The sequence below is a fragment of the Mesoplodon bidens genome, assembly GCF_964165515.1.
Source record: "Mesoplodon bidens genome assembly, chromosome: 5".
NCBI lineage: Eukaryota > Metazoa > Chordata > Mammalia > Artiodactyla > Ziphiidae > Mesoplodon > Mesoplodon bidens.
The window spans coordinates 4,838,030-4,855,997 of record NC_138161.1 but is presented as its reverse complement, the minus strand read 5'-3'; the positions used below and the strand labels follow the sequence as shown (position 1 = coordinate 4,855,997).

General features: G+C 49.1%; 1 protein-coding gene across 2 annotated transcripts in view; it reads left to right on the top strand.

Annotated features, from left to right (window-relative positions):
* FAM3B (FAM3 metabolism regulating signaling molecule B) overlaps nucleotides 1-7,759 on the top strand; it is a 52,000-nt gene extending 44,241 nt beyond the window's left edge. For both annotated transcript variants that reach the window (XM_081235158.1, XM_081235159.1), the window contains exons 4-8: nucleotides 2,570-2,628; nucleotides 3,522-3,572; nucleotides 4,854-4,941; nucleotides 6,309-6,441; nucleotides 7,646-7,759. In XM_081235158.1, coding sequence (XP_081091284.1) covers nucleotides 2,570-2,628; nucleotides 3,522-3,572; nucleotides 4,854-4,941; nucleotides 6,309-6,441; nucleotides 7,646-7,735 — 421 coding nt within the window. In that variant the 3' untranslated portion in view covers nucleotides 7,736-7,759. The remainder of the gene's footprint in view (nucleotides 1-2,569; nucleotides 2,629-3,521; nucleotides 3,573-4,853; nucleotides 4,942-6,308; nucleotides 6,442-7,645) is intronic.
* The last annotated feature ends 10,209 nt before the right edge of the window (nucleotides 7,760-17,968 follow it).

The window sequence follows — 17,968 nt, the reverse complement described above, 5'->3', positions numbered from 1 at the left end:
GCAGTATCTGACTGTGATTTTAATTTTCATTTCTCTAATAACTAATGATGTTGAGCCTCTTTTCATGTGTATATTTGCTGTATGTATATCTTACTTTGTAAAGTGCCTATTCAAATCTGTTCATTTTTAATTGGGTTGTTTTCTTATTATTAATTTTGAGGTTTGTTTATATGTTTTGTATTCAAGTTCTTTATTAAATATGTGATTTTCATATAGATTCTCCCAGCTTGTTTCTTGTGTTCTTCTTCTCTTAACAGTATTTATCAAAGAGCAGAGATTCTTAATTTTAATGAAGTCTAATTTATTAATTTTTTCCTTTTATGGAGCATGTTTTTCATGTCATATCTAAGAACCTTTTGTCTAACCCACAAAATTTTTCTTCGAAGCTCTCCAAAATTTCTTCCAAACTTCTAGAAGTTGGATAATTTTAGGTTTTCCACCTTATATAATATGCTATACCCATTTTGAGTTAATTTTTGCAAATGGTGTGAAATATGAATTGTAGTCATTTAAAAACATGGCTACTTAATTTTTCTAGCACCATTTTTCATAATACTGTCTTTCTCTACTGAATTCTTTTTGCACCACTGGCAAAAATCAAGTGACCATATACATGTATATCTAATTCTGGACCCTCTATTCTCTTCCATTTATCTGTTTGTTTGTTTTTTCACTATATGCAGTAATTTTGATAACTATAACTTTACAGTAAACCTTGAAGTTCAATAATATAATTTCTTCAATTTTGTTCTTTTTTTTCAAAATTATTTTGACTATTCTAGATTCTATTTCCATATGAATTTTTGAATCAGCTTATAAATGCCTACACAAAAGCCTACTGGCTTTTTTCTTTTTTTTCTTTTTTTCTTTTTGAGATTGCATTAGATCTCTAGATAATTTGGGGAGAATTGACATCTTAGCAATATTGAGTCTTTTACTCACCTCAATTTATTTAAATCTAATTTGTCTCAGTAATGGTTTGTAGTGTTCAGTGTATGCATCTGCAGATACTTTTGCCATATTTATTGCTAAATATCTCATACTTTAATGTTATTGTATATATTTTTTAATTTAAAATTTAAAAGTTAGGGCTTCCCTGGTGGCGCAGTGGTTGAGAGTCCGCCTGCCGATGCAGGGGACACGGGTTCGTGCCCTGGTCTGGGAGGATACCACATGCCACGGAGCAGCTGGGCCCGTGAGCCATGGCCGCTGAGCCTGCATGTCCAGAGCCTGTGCTCTGCAACGGGATAGGCTACAACAGTGAGAGACCCGCGTACCGCGAAAAAAAAAAAAAAAGGTTAAAAAAATTAAGTTTAAAATTTCAATTTCCAATCATTAGTTGCTAGTATGTAGAAATACAATTGACTTTTATATAATGATCTTGTATCCTGCAACCTTCCTAACCTCACTTATTAGTTCTAGTAGCTTTGTTGTAGACTCTACTGGATTTTCTACATAGGCGATCGTGTCATCTACCAAAAAAAAAAAAAAAGGAAGTCATAACACTTCTTTTCTAATCTGCACGCCTTTGACTTTTTATGAAAATAATGTATCATTGATTCTAAAACTTGACAGAGGATGTATGCGCTCATACAGATGCAAACACACACACACACACACACAAGATCTTCAGTAATATTTCACATTTCCAGGAAGGTCAGTCTTCTTCCTGGTTTTAGGACACAGTCCCCTTGAAGCTGGCATTTCCTATTCTCCAATTTAAAAGTAAAAATTAAGTGAGGTAGTTAGTGTAAAGGATTTATTTAAGGAGATAAACAGGGTTACATTTTGTGGTTGGATAAAAGCATCTCCAGGTGTCCGCAAAACCTCTATCAGAGCACCGATGGGGAGAGGACGCCTGGAAGCTGAGACCAGGGTGGGGTCAGACCCATCTCTTCTTCATCCACCTCTTGTACCTCATTTTTTTTCCAGCCAGCCAGTTTGAATGTGTCCTTCATGTTTGTCAACCCTTCTCTTGTGTTCCTCGCATCCCATCAATTGTCGAAACCCAGCAAGTATACATCTTCAGTATCTCTTTACTTTGCCATCTCCTTTCTCATCCCACTTCTCATCTCCTTGTTCATGGTCTAGTAAGCTTCATCAGACTATGAAAGTAACCAGGTTTTGTGTGTGTGTGTTTGTCTCCAGACCTTCTGGCTTCTAATCCATTCTACTGGTTGTTGTACTCCATATTCATAAAGTGGGAAAATGAATGCCCACCCATGAGGAGGTTGAGGATTCAGTGAGAGAATGTTTGCAAAGAGCCTGTGCTAAACAAACACTGGTGTTTCCCTCCCTGGCCGTTTGTATAAATCATAAGATTAAATGCAGTTTCCAGGTTCCCTGAGGGACTCAGACTGTAGAGATGTGTGGGGATGGATGTGTGTGGATCAAGTGTAGGGGTGACTTTCAGGGGAGCTGGGTCAAGGCCAGTGCGTATCTACAAGGAAATGGTAAATGACAAAGGATGGACAGTGATTTTGCCAAGAGAGGATCTTACAGAGCAGGGAGGGCTACTCACTGCTTGGTGAGAAAGGAGTTCTTTGACCGATGCTTATCTACCTTTCAGGCTCATAGGAGAAAAGACTGGGAATGTTGCAAGAGGAATAAATATTGCCATTGTCAACTGTAAGTTATTAAGTGTTTTCTTTAAAACTCCTCTAAAAGCTCTGTGATTGGATATTCAGTGGTACCTTGGGTTTCTTTATGATTTTTGCACACGATCTAGTCTAGGTTTATATTTTAATGCATTTTAAGAGTATATATTTAACTATTTTTTACAGTGCCTCACTTTAGAGATTTGTGGTTCTACCAAAAAACTGAAATCAAATATAAACTGATTTTAAAAAAACAAAGAAGGACCTGCTGAAGTCAGGGCTAAAACCAGATCAGCAGACCTGGGGGTACAGACACCCTGGAGTTGAGCTTCACATTTGCTCTGATTCCTGGTGGCCCAGCGGAAGATGACACCAGTTCCTACCTTTGTCTGATAAAAGGGCCTCAGGGGAAGCACAGCCTGCCCTCCGCTTAGGCCTGGAAAAAAAAACAAACATCTGTCACTATTGCCATCGGGACCCCGACAGTAAGAACTGTAGCAGGTTTAGGGAAAGGGTTTCCCTTGGCGTCTGTCCCTATGAGCAAGGTGATCACATAGTCCAGTGACAGAGGGCTGCAGAAACCTGAGGAAAACGTGCCTGATCTGCAGGAAAAGCTACAGGGGGCAGCAGAAAGGGCTGAGTGGGGGCCCTGGTGTTTGTGGGAAGAGGCAGGTGCACTGGGAAAGAACGTGGGCATGAATCTAACTGGAAGCAGGCGGGAGGGATGCTCTGGGCAGCCGGTGTGAGCCCTGCCTTCCTGACCCGAATCACTGGGGCCCCCTTCAGGGAAGGAGGTCCTTTGCTTCAGGTGGGACCACGGCAGTCACGCTTCCCGGAAAGAGACAGAGAAGGAACATGCTGTTTTCAGAATGTGCCCTGAGTCCCCATGTACCTTCTTTTAAAAACTGTTTCTCTCATTTCCAGATGTGACTGGGAAAGTATTAGCAACACAGTATTTTGATATGTACGAAGGAGGTAAGGAAACTCTTTTCCTCTTAAAATTAAAATGAATTATACACATAAATTAGGATTAAAAAAAAACACAACCGAAAACGTCCAACATTATTATTTTGTCTACCAAAAAATTTGCCGGAAGCAAATTTTTTCTAGAACTGTCTTACATAAACCCTCGTGGTCTCTGAGTTCATGTATTAAAGTTTGAAGGCATTATCTAGAAAATGTCTTCTCTCTTTTTTTTTTTTTTTGCGGTACGCGGGCCTCTCACTGTTGTGGCCTCTCCCGTTGCGGAGCACAGGCTCCGGACGCGCCAGCTCAGCGGCCATGGCTCACGGGCCCAGCCACTCCGCGGCATGTGGGATCTTCCCGGACCGGGGCACGAACCCGTGTCCCCTGCATGGACAGGCGGACTCTCAACCACTGCGCCACCAGGGAAGCCCGGAAACTGTCTTTTCTTTGATCATACTTGTCCTGGATCTTTTCCTTCTGCCCCTTTTCCTCAGATAATGGGAAAGAGAAAACATCTCTTCCTTTTTTTACACCAAACATGTAGAATAATTGTGATCAGCCTGCAGCCCTGAATGTCACCATAATTACTGCTGTGTTCACGGCGCTGGGCGTGGTGCACGCATTCCTGGAGCCCAGGGTGTCCATCCTCCTCCAACTGTCCCTCCATTCTGGACTCTGGATCTTGACTGCAGTTGTTTTTATTTAACACTGAGAATTACCTAAAACAAATCTTTATAAAGATCATGGAGAGGAGAATCAGAGGTGCCCGGATGCACTCGGGAACGATGCCGTTAATCGTAACTACGAATATAAGCCCCAGTGGTAAATAACAGTGTTTGAGCTGAGCCTTTATTTCCTCCCTGTAAGAAATAGAGGGGTCTCTTAGCAAGGACTTACCCATCCTGGTGTGGTCTGTTACGTCTCGTATTTCTCCTCAGTGTCCTGGAGCCACTCGGCTCTTAGAGGGTCATGCCCAGGTCCGGTGCTTTCTTATTAATTGCAAAGGAGAGCCCACCTGTGTTGCCAAAGTCATTGCCGGTTGGTTTCAAAGCTGATCACTAGAATCTTTATGATCCGATCGTGCTGCATGCCTCACATTGCCCGACCGTGGAACCCACAGGCCATTTACTACGAAAGCACTAAAGCATCGTTTGCGTGGTCGAGAGACAGTTCTAGAATCAGAGGATTCAGAGCCCGGGGCACAGAAGCTGAGAGCAGAAGCACAGCCTCTAGGGCCAGAGTCTCAGCTGACAGAGAAGGTCCTAAGACTGATTTGCATTGACCCGGCAGATAACTCTGGACCGATGACGAAGTTTATTCAGAGCGCTCCCTCGAAGTCCCTGCTCTTCATGGTGACCCACGATGATGGTAGCAGCAGGTGAGTGCAGACTTGTCACAGCAGGGGCGAGAGTCAGGGAAGCCAGCGGGGGGGCGGAGCACCAGGCCTGTCAGTGTCCCTCAGTACGTCGCTTAGGAGAGGACAAAGGTCCAAGGAGCAGGATGCTTCTTCAAGGAAAAGGAATGGGAAACCATGAGGAACAGACTGCATTTCTAGAGAAATGACAAGCTGGTGGGAGCACATAAATCCTAGAAACTTAAGGAATATTTCCAGGTAGCAAGACAAAGCCACCACTGACCATAAATAAAATAGCAAAGCTAACCCTTGGCCAAAGAGCTAAACCCAGGGTGGGACTTATACACACACACACACACACACATGCACGCACACACACATACACACATACACAATGCTTTCACTAGGGAGAAAATGACCTGGGCAGTGTTTCTCCAGGCGTGCTCTCCTAAGCAAACATATGCGTCTTCACTGCCTAACTTCCCAGAACCCCAGAGTGCTTCATTGGCATCGTGAATTTCCGAGATGGGGCTACTGAACATGGCATTTCCCAGATTTGTTTGAATTCAGATCTTATTCTTTTTTTTTTTTTTTGCGGTATGCGGGCCTCTCGCTGTTGTGGCCTCTCCCATTGCGGAGCACAGGCTCCGGACGCGCAGGCTCAGCGGCCATGGCTCACGGGCCCAGCCTCTCCGTGGCGTGTGCGATCTTCCTGGACCGGGGCACGAACCCGCGTCCCCTGCATCGGCGGGCGGACTCTCAACCACTGCGCCACCAGGGAAGCCCCTAGATCTTATTCTTAAAAGAGCATCTTCCCAGATAGAAGTTCTTTGACATGTGCTTTGAAAGACTCAGATTTAACCCATTTAGGAAAATCTGAACTTATTTTTTCTTTTCCTTTCTGCCCACTTCCCTTTACTTTGTCCTGAATTGCACCTTTCTACAACGGTAGGATTCTTTAGGTTTTGTTTTTGTTTTTTTTTTCATTTTTGATACTGACTTTTCTGAATATGAAAGGGACAGTTTTGACACTTGTTTTCATCTTTCAGCAACTCTGTCCGCTTTATTTGTGGTCAGTAAACAGGAGAGCAGCAAGGACTGAAAACTATGTTGGCTGCGGATGAGGATGACTGAACCCCAAGACCCAGGGCTTTTCGGAATTGAGAATTAAAACTCTGGGCCCCAAACTGAGTCTAAAAGAGTCCTGCATGTGGCCTTATGCGTAACTAGAGATGTGACGCACTCAGCCAGCGTGTGCGTTTCCCTCCTGCCCTGCACCCCAGGAGGGTGGGCGCTGCTTTAGAAACCTGTCCTAGGGCAGACTGTGTCCTAGCACCACATACCGGAGTCTGCAGGTGAGACATTCACATGCTTCCCCCTTTGCCCCGCAGACTGAAGGAGGACGCTAAGAAGGCCATAGAAGCCCTGGGAAGTAAAGAAATCAGGAACATTCGGTTCAGGTCGAGCTGGGTATTTCTTGGAGCAAAAGGCTTTGAACTTCCTGCAGGAATTCAGAGAGAAAAGGTGAGTGGTTGCTATACATCCCTTCCTGAAAACCAGTCACCATATGTCCTAGCAATTCCACTAATAGATACATAGCCAAGAGAATGAAAAACATACGTTCACACAAAGACTTGTACAAGAATGTGCTATTATTCATAACAGCAAAAAAAGCAGAAACAACCCAAATGCCTGATTAATAGATTTTAAAATGTATAAATAAAATACGGTATATCCACACACTGGAATATCATTAAGGCACATACAGAAATGGAGTACTGATATATGCTATGACATGGATGAACCTGGAAAACACACTAAGTGAAGAAAACCAAACACAAAAGGACACATATTGTATGATTCCATTTATATAAAATTTCTAGAATAGTCAAAATTCACAGACAGAAAATAGATTAGGAGCTGTCTAAAGGCTGTGGAGGATGGTGAGTAGATTCAAATGGGTATGTGCATTCTTGTTCCCGGGATGAAAATGTTCTAAAATTGAGTGTGATGATGGCTGCATGTCTTTGTGAATACACTAAAAACCATTGAATTGTACACTTTAAGTGGGTGAATTTTATAGGGTGTGAATTCTGTCTCAGCAAACCTGTTATATTAAAGAGAGAGATAAAACTAGAATTCCAAAGTTCAGAATGCATATTCTTACTCTTTCTAAGCATTAGTTTAAGGTGCTCCATTATCTGTGAAAGAATTGAAGATGGAAGCCTTAAAGTCAAATCAACCTGAACAAGGAACAAGTGCTCCTTCTGAGCAAGGAACACTCCGATTACCCTGAAAAAAATATATAGTCCTTCTCCCAGAGAATTGAAAACCAGACTTGAGGGTTGTGCCATCCCATATGGCAGCTACTCGCCAGATTTGCAGATTACATTTAAACTGATTCAAGATAAATAGAATTTAATATTCAGTTCATCAGTCATGCTAGCCACATTTCAAGAATTAAGTAGCCAAATGTGGCTAGTGGCTACTCTACTGGGCACGTGGATTAAAGGACACTTACACCATTGCAGAAAGTCTTCCACGTGTTGAATCAAGTTGCTTCAAATATTGAGTCACATTGAGAGGAAATCACGTACCCTGAGTAGGTTGTAACAAATCCCATCCTAGGAAGTGATTCTCTTGTTATGACTTTGCTCACAGCTGGCACACTAACCATTTGTTGATTAGATGAATGGATAAATTAAATCCTTTTCTTTCCTTGGCACAGGTGAACCACTCAGATAATGTGAAGAACAGGTATTCGGGCTGGCCCGCAGAGATCCAGGTAGAAGGCTGCATACCAAAAGGACCAAGCTAACATTGCCCGGCCTCAATAAATGTGCCTTTTATAGACAAATGCATCCCGAATGGACCCCAACTCTTATCCAACAGTCAATATTTGATGAGTATTTTGGGTTTGTCATCAACCAGCCAACCAAAATATTTGCCAGTTGTACAAAATCTTGTCACACAGACTTTTTATGCCAGTGTTTATAGAGTGAAGGTAATGAGCAGGACGGCTGAAATGCATGGGAATTGTTCCAGGGGATGCAGTGACTTCCCCTCGAAAGGAGAGGATTGGGGGGAAGCAGCCACTGATTGTCCAGGTGTGGAGCCATTTTAGGATTGGATCTATGTTTGATTCCTGTGGTCCAGACAGCTCTGCAGAGAGAAAACCTTTGTTCCCCGATCACCGAGCACACCTCCTTTCGGAAGGTCGCCTCTCAGGATGAGCAGCTGTCAGAGGGCTTAGCAACCTTCCTGGGTCAACCCCAGTTGAGCTCTTGAACTCCCCCTGCAGGTCCCTGAACTTATTCATTCCACTAATCTGGGTGCGCCTAACTCGGGCACCAGCGGTGCAGTAGTGAGGAGATTCCATGTCCGCCTCCATGCTGGGGTGTCACTCCAGTGGCCGGTGGGATCTTGTCTAACAGGGTAGGGGAGAAGGATCTCTGACAGGTGAGCAGGGTCTGCTCTCGGGAGAGCCACTGTATACCCCAGGTTTCCTAGGAGACACATCATAGATCTACGGACCGAGATACCCAGGGACTTAGGGTTAAGAAACTCAAGTCATTGCCAAGGGCCCATTCTTACCTCCCTCCCAAGCCTGGCTACCAGAAATGGTAGGAGACTTTGATATCAGCTTAAGAGTGCTTCTCTGAGCCTCCAGTTTCTCATCTATAAATAGAGGGATTGGGGTAGACAAAGGATTTTCAAGCACTTTTATCAGCAGGCCTCTTTTGAAAAACATGGCAGCACGTGGCACCCTGAATTTCAGCACCCTTGCAGGATCAAGCCACCCAGATCTCAGTGGCTGACAACAGTGCTGAGGTCTCCTTCATGTAGCAGGCGCCTCGCGGGGCAGCCGGAGCTCAGCTCTGGGTGCCCGGAGCCAGGATGAAGGAGGGTCCATCTCAGGCATGGAAGCCAGAGAGAGCAGAAGTCCAGAGGTCCCCCAAAGCTCCTGCCAGGACACATGTGAGCCCCATCCTTGCACCCCTTTGCCAACCATGGGGGACATCAACCTCGTGGCAATGGGCGGTGACTGTCAGCCGCTCAGGGAGCCTGGGCCTCTCTCTGCAGAGGGGTCTGCAAACCACTGGATACGATCTTGGCTGGGGCCCTGTTATGGGCTAGATTCTGCTCCCCCCAAATTCATGAGTTGAGTCCTAACTGCCAGTACCGCAAAATGTGACCTCGTGTGGAAACAGGGTCATTGTAGGTGTAATAAGTTAAAGCAGTGTGACCCTCATTCAATATGGCTGGTGTCCTAACAAAAAGGAGATGTTTGGACACAAACAAGCAATCAGAGAGAACCCCTTTCTGGGTTCTGGATCACCTTGGAGGAGGCCTGGAAGCAGCGTCTGGAGAGCATGAGGGCGTCGCTGAAAAGGCAGCAGCCTGGGGACCCCTGAGGGCTGCAGGGGCTGGAGCAGGGAGGGGCGATCAGGAGGACCGCGGGCCCCTCTGTAGGGGACTGTCACAGTGGGCGCATGTCCAAACCCATTGCATGTATAACCCCAAGAGCGACCCCAGCGTAAACCGTGGACTCCCGGTGACAATGGGCGGTCGTGGATTGTGACCAATGTGCCCCTCGGGTAGGGGGTAGTCAACAGTGGGGTAGGCGGTGCATAGGGGGAGGGCAGGGTGTCTGGGGGGGCTCTCTGTACCTTCCCCTCAATTTTACCGGGAACCTAAAACCGCTCTAGAAAATAAAGTCTATTACCAGAAAACAAAACAAACCAAAAGTTGCCAAGGAAACGGAGCCTTACATGGGCAGCCACCCTTGAACATCTGTCCTAATTACACAGACCCCGGGAAGTGACCCTAAGCCCTCCCCACGCCCGTGAGCTCTCCCAGGTGTGCAGACCTACCCCTCCCTGTGGCGGGTTGTTGGGGGGGCGCGCCTGGAAGGGCTGCCCCTCCCACAGAGAGGGGAGGGCCTCTAGCCTCTGCCCTGGAAAAGGCAGGCACTTTTTGAGCCCTCAGCATCCCTATTTCCTAGATGCTTGGACTTCTGACACCACAAAATCAGGAACACGGCTGGTTCCTGACAGGAAAGTGTGTCACCAGCTAGGACCCCCCATCGCGCTGCCCACCCCAGGCCTGTCCTCCTAGCATCTGCCCTGAGGTGGGTCACCATCGTCACCCCAACTGGAGAAGTTGGGGCCCAGACAGTGAAGAGTCAGGGGGTTTCCACCCCCAAGCGGCCTCTGCTACTTCGCCCCAATGGCACAAACACACACTAAGGACTCAGACTCCTTGGTCCCTCCATCTCCTTAATCCATGAATCGGGGAGACATTGCATGGTCTCCTCTGTACGACTGAGAAAGCAAACTCAGAAGGAGAGGTCTGGCCGAGGGTGGGTGCCTTCTGGCCCCAGATGGCTCGGGGCTGTGTGAGCGCTCAGGCCAGCCCTTCCTCAGAGGGTCAGTGGGCCGCGATGGATGAGGGGCTCTGGCCGGGGATCGTCATCAAGCTCCCCGCAGCTTGAGAACCAGCCCAGCGCTTTGACGCTGTCAGGATGAGGGGCGTGCCGAGGGGATGCTCTTCTGACCGGGGATGCAGCGTCCTCCAGCTGCCTCCACGGAGGTGGGTGTCACCCTGTGCGGTGCCTTCACTTGTAACTTTCCTGCAGCGTAGACGCACGCGCGCTGTGACGCAAGACATTGGCAGTGAAGCCGGCTGCGCAGTTCTTCCGTCCATCCGTCACCTCTGCGCAGGGCCTCTGGATGATCCAGGCAATAGATCCCGCGGGACACAGACCCCGGAGACTCCCCCTGTAACTTCCCAATGCCAGGGTTTGAAAACCATTTTTTTAGCCCCTAAATTTCTTCTTTAAAGGGGAATTTGCCCACAAGTCAAGTGAATGAGCACAGAACTGCTCAGGATTTATTTTCTAACTTATCATCTTATTTTTTGTTTTGGAAAGGATCGCGGGAGTGAAGCCGAAACTGAGGCCGGCTTCGCCCGTCCCGTGCCAGCCCCTCATCCCGGGGCCTCGTCGGGGTTCCCCACACTCTGGTGATGGCAATGCCCGATTCACACACACCCCCTTTAGTCACAGTGCCGCCGCGGCCGCCGGGACACCTTCGGGGCCGCCTGGGGTGCATGCCTGTAGCATTGCAGGTGAAGCAACCAACCCAGGACCAGAAAGTGGGGCTAGCTCAGGGCTGAGGTCCCAGCGAGAACTCTCCAAGAGCACAGGGACCAACCCGAGTATGAGGGCACGCACTGCACAAGTGGGGTACTGCGGGGAGCTGTGGACGTCCATTTTTGGCGTGTTCAGAGCTTAATATGGGGAGAGGGTGACAGTACAGAGCATCTCAGATAGTGTCCTGCTGGACAGCGCTGTGCTAAGTGACCGCATCTCCAAGGCTGGTCCGACCCCAACCTCTCTGAGAACATGTTAGCAAAGCAGAGTCTAGGGCACCTGATCCCGGGGTGGGTGGCAGGGCAGCCCCCCGTGTGTTTACAAGCCCACCAGGAAACTCAGATGCACACTCTCACCAGGCGTCTGAGGACAACTGTGTAAGTCACCGGGAAGCGTATTGATTCTTCAGCTTCTTTTCTGTGGCAGGACATTAGTTTCATTTTTCTTGCTGCTGGAAAAGAGAGCAGCAAGGGGAGGAGCCGTTTCTATAAAAGGGAAGCGGAGGGCTTCCCTGGTGGCGCAGTGGTTGAGAGTCTGCCTGCCGATGCAGGGGGCACGGGTCCGTGTCCCGGTCCGGGAGGATCCCATATGCTACGGAGCGGCTGGGTCCGTGAGCCATGGCCACTGAGCCTGCACGTCCGGAGCCTGTGCTCCGCAATGGGAGAGGCCACAGCAGTGAGAGGCCCGCATACCACACACACACACACAAAAAGGGAAGCGGAGGAAGGGAGAGAGATGATTGGCCGGGTCTCCACTCTGCAGGTGCACAGGTAAGCGCTGGGTCAGGGCAGGGAGGGATGCTTCACCACGTCTTCATGCAGCGGACATGCTTTCCTTTTGAAAGGATTTCCTGGTACACATAGCTTGGGCCAGAAGGCTGGAGACAGAAAGATAGGTGTCTGAAGCTGCCTGTGTTGGTACTGGCCTCCAGCCATCGCTGCAGGCAGAGGGCACGTTCTAGAAAGGAAGTGGCTGGACTGGGAACGCAAGGGGACCCGTCTCCCCAGATCTGGCCAAAGGCCTTGGGGACACAAAGAAGCGGCTTTGGGAACTTCCGTGGAAGGTACACATCTTAGAGTGGGGAGAGAGGTTTGTGCTCTGTGATGCTGTGATTTTTAATAAGAAATATAGTAACTATAGTCACCGTGCTGTACGTTACATCTCAGAGCTGATGATACTGTATCGCATTTTTGAAAGTTGCTAAGAACATAGATTTTTTTTTTTTTTGCGGTACGTGGCCTCTCACTGTTGTGGCCTCTCCCGTTGTGGAGCACAGGCTCCGGACGTGCAGGCTCATCGGCCATGGCTCACGGGCCCACCCGCTCCACGGCACGTGGGATCTTCCCGGACCGGGGCACGAACCCCTGTCCCCTGCATCAGCAGGAGGACTCTCAACCACTGCGCCACCAGGGAAGCCCGAACGTAGATCTTAAAAGTCCTCATCACAAGAAAAAAATGTAAGTATGAGGGCAGATGTTAACTCATCATGGTGGCTATTTCACAATACCTACAAATGTAGGAAAAAAGAGAAATATATTATTTGGTCTGTGTCAGTTCCTGACACGCGGTCCTAAAACCCTTGGGAGTGAAGAGAGCATCGTCTTCTGTTATGTTAATGAAGGGACTTCAGGTCGTTGTGTTTTGTTAATGAGATGGGAACCGGTTGCCTGGGGAAGCGATCCTGTGACCCGAGCGCTGAAATTTTCAGCCCCGCCCCCAGCCTCCCGGAAGGGAAGAGGGGCAGGAAGTTGAGTTCAGTCGCTGATGGCCAGTGATTTAATCCATCATGTCTATGGAATGAAGCCTCCTTAAAACCCAAGCGGGTTTGGAGAGCTTCTGGTGAGCATGTGATTTGGGAGAGTGGCGCTCACAGGGAGTGTGGAAGCTCCCCGCGCCTCCCACACCTGCCCTCTGGGTCTTTCCATCTGGCTCTTCTTGAGTTAAATCCTTTTATAATAAGCCTGTGATCTAGTAAGTAAAATGTTTCCCTGTGAGCCACTCTAGCAAATTATTCAACTCCAAGGAGGGGGTCACTGGAACCTCCAATGGACCTATAGCCAGTTGCTCAGAAGCACAGGTGACAACCTGTACCTGCTAGCCATTGGCATCTGAAGGGGGCAGTGTCGACTGGGGGGAAAAATGCACAACGTGAGAGTTGTGAGTTAAGTTTTATTTGGGGCAGAATCAGGACTACAGCCTGGAAGACAGCATCTCAGAGAGCTCTGAGAAACTGCTCCAAAGAGGTAGGGGGGAAGGTCAGTGTTATATATGATTTCAGTGAAGGAGGTACGTGCAGTCAAAGCGCACATTTAGACAGAGGCTGGCTGCTAGTCAGGAAGAGCAGATGTCACCGTTAATGATTTTAGTGCTTTTCTAGGTATGAGGAGATGCAAGAATTGGGCTCATAACATCTTCTCCTGAAAATCTCTAACTATCTGAAGGCCTGTTCTGCCAGTTTTTCCCAGCTCACAGAGGACCTCATTCCTGATCTCCACACTGAGCTCCTTTCAGGGGGTGTTGACCGTCAGCGACTGCAGTGGAGGGTGACTTCATCCTTGTGGAGGCAGATGGCAAGTGACAATTTGTAGCTGACAGCAGGAAGGGGTGGGGGCTGTTGAGTAGGGCTGAGCCCCTCTGGTAGCCCTGTGACACCTGATGCCGTGTCCTGGTCAATAGTGTCCGAATTGAGTTAATTGCTTGGTGATGTAGAAGAACACACGCATTGAAACTGGCATCAGAATGGAAGCCCCAGAGCCTGGCCTCAGAGCTTCAGGAGCCCTCTTGCCCAGGGTAGTGGTGTCCTGGAAAGCTGGCTCTTCTGAAGGGCGAGGACACCTGATTTCTAGCATTTGCTGATTCCCCTTGTAGCGTGTTCTGGTACATGATTGTGCCTTCAAATTTTTACTTGGAGAGAGACAGGTATTAATGCCAAGTCTGCCCAGCAAAAAAGGTATGTTAGTGTCCTAGGGCTGCCATGGCAAAGTACCCCAGACTGGAGGGCTTACATATCAAAAATGCATTCTCTCCCAGGTCTGGAGGCTGGAAGCCTGAGATCAAGGCCTCAGCAGTGTTTGTTCCTCCTGAGATTCTGAACAGAATCCTCCCTTGCCTCTTCCAGCTTCTGGTCATTGTCAGCACTCCTTGGCACTATTTGAGGAAAATATCTCAGGATGCTGAGATCACGCAGACAGCAGGAAGAAATAATCCCGGCCACATGGTCAGCCGTGACCCATGACCCATTCTGGCAGATTTTACAGGACAATCAGACATGGAGCTCTTTCTCGCCTGCTCACACGGAGCCAGGGGCTAAGCCAAGGGAAGGTTTAGACTTGGATCCGAGAGAAATGACATCTTTCTTCCTCTTTCCTGGAAACTGTGACAAAATCTCAGTGAACCAGATTTTTGTTGTTGTATTCTGCTTTTAGGAGAAATTGATTTCTGTTTACTAGGAAGGGAGATGAAATATCCCCAGAGGTCTATGTGAGGGGTCATACAGATTCGGCACAAATCTGTCAAAGGAGAAATTTTAAATGAATTGCAGGGTTCTCCACGATGCAGGCGTGAGGCTGCCCAGCTGTGGAACTTCCCAGCAGAATCCAGGGCCAGTGCAGGTCCTGGAGGCCAGACCCAGGGGCCGGGGCTTGGTCACAGGGAGCTGGGATCCAGGCCCCTGGGACCAGCGACTCCTCTGGGACTGACTGAAGCATGCAGAAAGCTGGAAACCCAGGAGAAGCAAAAACAGTCCAAAGGAAGAGGGCCAGGGAGGAGGGGCTGGTCTGCAAGATCGCGTTTCTGAACTCTACCCATGACTAACGGTAATGCTCTGCCTTGAGGTTTCAAATTCGGAATGGCGTTACTGTTTCCTCATTATCGAAGTAACACACTATGCATGAGAATCCTGAGTCTGTGGGTTTCTAGCCATGGGACGGTGTCTCGGATGCTTAACTTGTCTGAACCTCACTTCCCATCTTATAGAAAAATAGGGAAAACAGAAACGAAATCCGACAGCACGTGAGACTCCACGCGCACGTGAAGAGCGCAAAGGAGACACCCGTGTGGTCACCGAGCCCCTGAGAACGTCACCTGAGCCGCCTCCTGGCCTCTCTCCCTGCCCAGCCCTGCCCAGCCCGCCTGTCCACGTGGCTGGCCAACTTTCCCATCACCCCGTCGCCACCCCCGACCCCTTCCTCAGCCTGTTTCCGCCTACACCCACCCTCAGGATGCTTCAGAATCTCCCCTTTGCTCTCACAGCAGATGTTCCCAAATTTTCTCCATCCTGGGCACCCTGACTATCTCAGTAATTGGTTCATGGTGCCCCGACCAAGAGACACGCCTAATAGTTCTGTTGATTCATGAGTTAGGTCCAAAGAACTCAGTAATAGTAGGTAACATAGTGGCCAACAGACATCCCTGTGTATCCTGGGAAGTTCTGATGACCCCAAGTGTACCTGCCAGTTTGCTGAGGTTCCCCAGGATGCCTGCACCCCCAGTTTGGGAATACAGTTTTACAGCCTCGGCTAAGTCCCTTTTTTCACCTGTTCATCCCTCATGGGTCTTATCTGTGATGTTAGTAATCTCAGCACAGTTTGGGGGTGTCTTCAACAGAGGGGGCACCGTCCCCATGGTCCCAGCTGTCCATGTTGGGATGAATTCACTCTCCCAGCTATTCCAGGGCTGGGTGGACTGGAAGGTGGTCAGAAACGAGGGGATAGTCCAGTCTGGGGAGAGGTGGGAGACAGCTCGGGCTGCACGGCTGCGCTGGTGTGTGCGGCCAGGCCGGCGGACGGCTCTGGGCTTCCTGACTTGTCCTCAGGTTGAGCCACAACCCCAGCTGTGCCCTGTGAGCATCTTCCACCTGGCTGGGACTGAGTCACATCCTTTTGTAATAAACCGTCCTCTGCCGGGACGGAGATCAGCACAGCCTCTCTCCTTGCAGGTGATGGAGGACACACAGAGGGGCCAGGGATGACTCACAATGCTTCTCTCCTTCCCCTTCAGTGGTCCCTCCGTCCACCTCCTCCTCCCATCTCCCTCCTCCCATCCTCCTGCCATGGTCCTCTCTGCCAGTCCACCCTTTGCCCACTCCTGGGCTGCTTCTTCCCCTGGGCTGCTGGTCACCCTCTCATAAGTGGACACAGCCCACTGCCCCTTCACGGATCTAGGTGGGGAGTAGGGGCAGGCAGGGTCCCTCTAGAGTGCTTTGGGTCCTGCCCCATGAGAAGGAAGGCAGGAAACACCCTCTCTGCAGGTGACCTCAGCGACACTCGTGTGGGATGGGCCATCTCTCTCCTGCCCACAGCTGCTCTTATGCCCTCAGCCTCTTATCTTTATATTATTAAAGAGAGCTCGGGGCCCCTCACTGGATAGAATCCTGCTGCCCCAGCCTGCCACACAGAAGCCCTGACACCAATACTCCTCCACGCTACACCTCCCAGCCTCTCTGTGGAACCACCGCCTCTTCAGCTGCAGCCTCTTCCCCCCCAACCCTGGATCCTCCAACTCCCACCCCCTCCCCCCAGAAAAGGCAGAGGACATACAGACTCCCCGAGACTAGCTCTTTCATGCCCTGCTCTAAGTTGTTTTAAAAAGTGCCACAGTCAAACCATAACACTAGAATAATCTTTGTTAAGGCCTTGGGGACAGGAGCCAAGGCACAAAGCCAAGCCAGAGGCAGCTAGGACCGCCCACAACTTGTCCTGAGCCTCCACACTCCCAAGGCCAAGGCTGCGTGGGACACATGGTCTCTTTCCCTCTGACAAAAAGAAGCACTCGATTCACCAGGCGAGCAAGCTCCTCCAGCTGGGCCCTCTGCAAAGTAATCTCTTGAGTTTTTATATTAAGGTAGTTAATATTATTTTACTATAATTTCCTTATATTAAGGAGATTAAATAAATCCCTGGATATGTTCTTTTTTTGTGGGGGGAGGGTGGGCCGCACCACTCATCTCCGTTCCCCGACCAGGGATTGAACCTGGGACACAGCCGTGAAAGCACCGAATCCTAACCACTAGACCACCAGGGAACTCCACTGGATATGTCCTTTAGGGCAATTTTATTAATGAAAAAAGAAAAAAGCAGAGATGTTTTGCATGAGATCATATTTTCTCTTGATACTTGCTGGAAGGCTAGGTGTTTTGTAAAACGAATAATTTCACTGGGGAGTATGGTAGCATGGGAGACTGTGAGATACGTAACACATCAAAGGCTAAACCTCAGGGACTCAAAGAAATGAGGAAGAACGGGAAGATGCAAAACAGCTGTAAAAAAAAACATTTATTTTTGTTCCCCAACCAGAGGGAGGGGCTGTCTGAGAGCCCTTTCCTCTAAGGGCACCCCAAGGGCTAGGTGCCAGCGGTTCCTGGCCAGGTAGTGCCTGCCTCATTCCCACACAGCCCCAGACATCGGGATTGGCTGACAGATTGGCTGTGAGGTTGGCCTTCCAACCAATTGACTCGTGAGTTTCTGCAGAGCGATCTCACTGCCTTTCCACCACAAGAGGGAAGAGAAGCGCTGGCTTAGGATTTGAACACAGAGGTAAGGGCGCTTCGTCCACTTGACAGCCTTCGCAGGGCTCCCCAGGGAGCAGGGCCAAACCGGGGGATCCCCCTTCACTTACAGTCTCTGGGTCAGTGGGGCTGACCGCTCAGAAGAGTGCAGGTAGAAGACCTTCTCTGCCTTCCAGCCCAAACCCAAGTGTCAGGTCCAGCCCTAACAAGGAAAGGCCAGGAAAGGCCAGGGCACAGCCCAGACAGGATGAGGCAGAGAGGCCAGCCCCCTCCCAAGAAAGGAGGTGCCCCTGGGCTGGGCTTTCTGAGTCCCCCAGGAGAAAGCGGTGCTTCTCCCAGTTCCCTGAGCTCATACTGACCTCAGGGCATTTGCACTTATGTTTCCTCTGCCA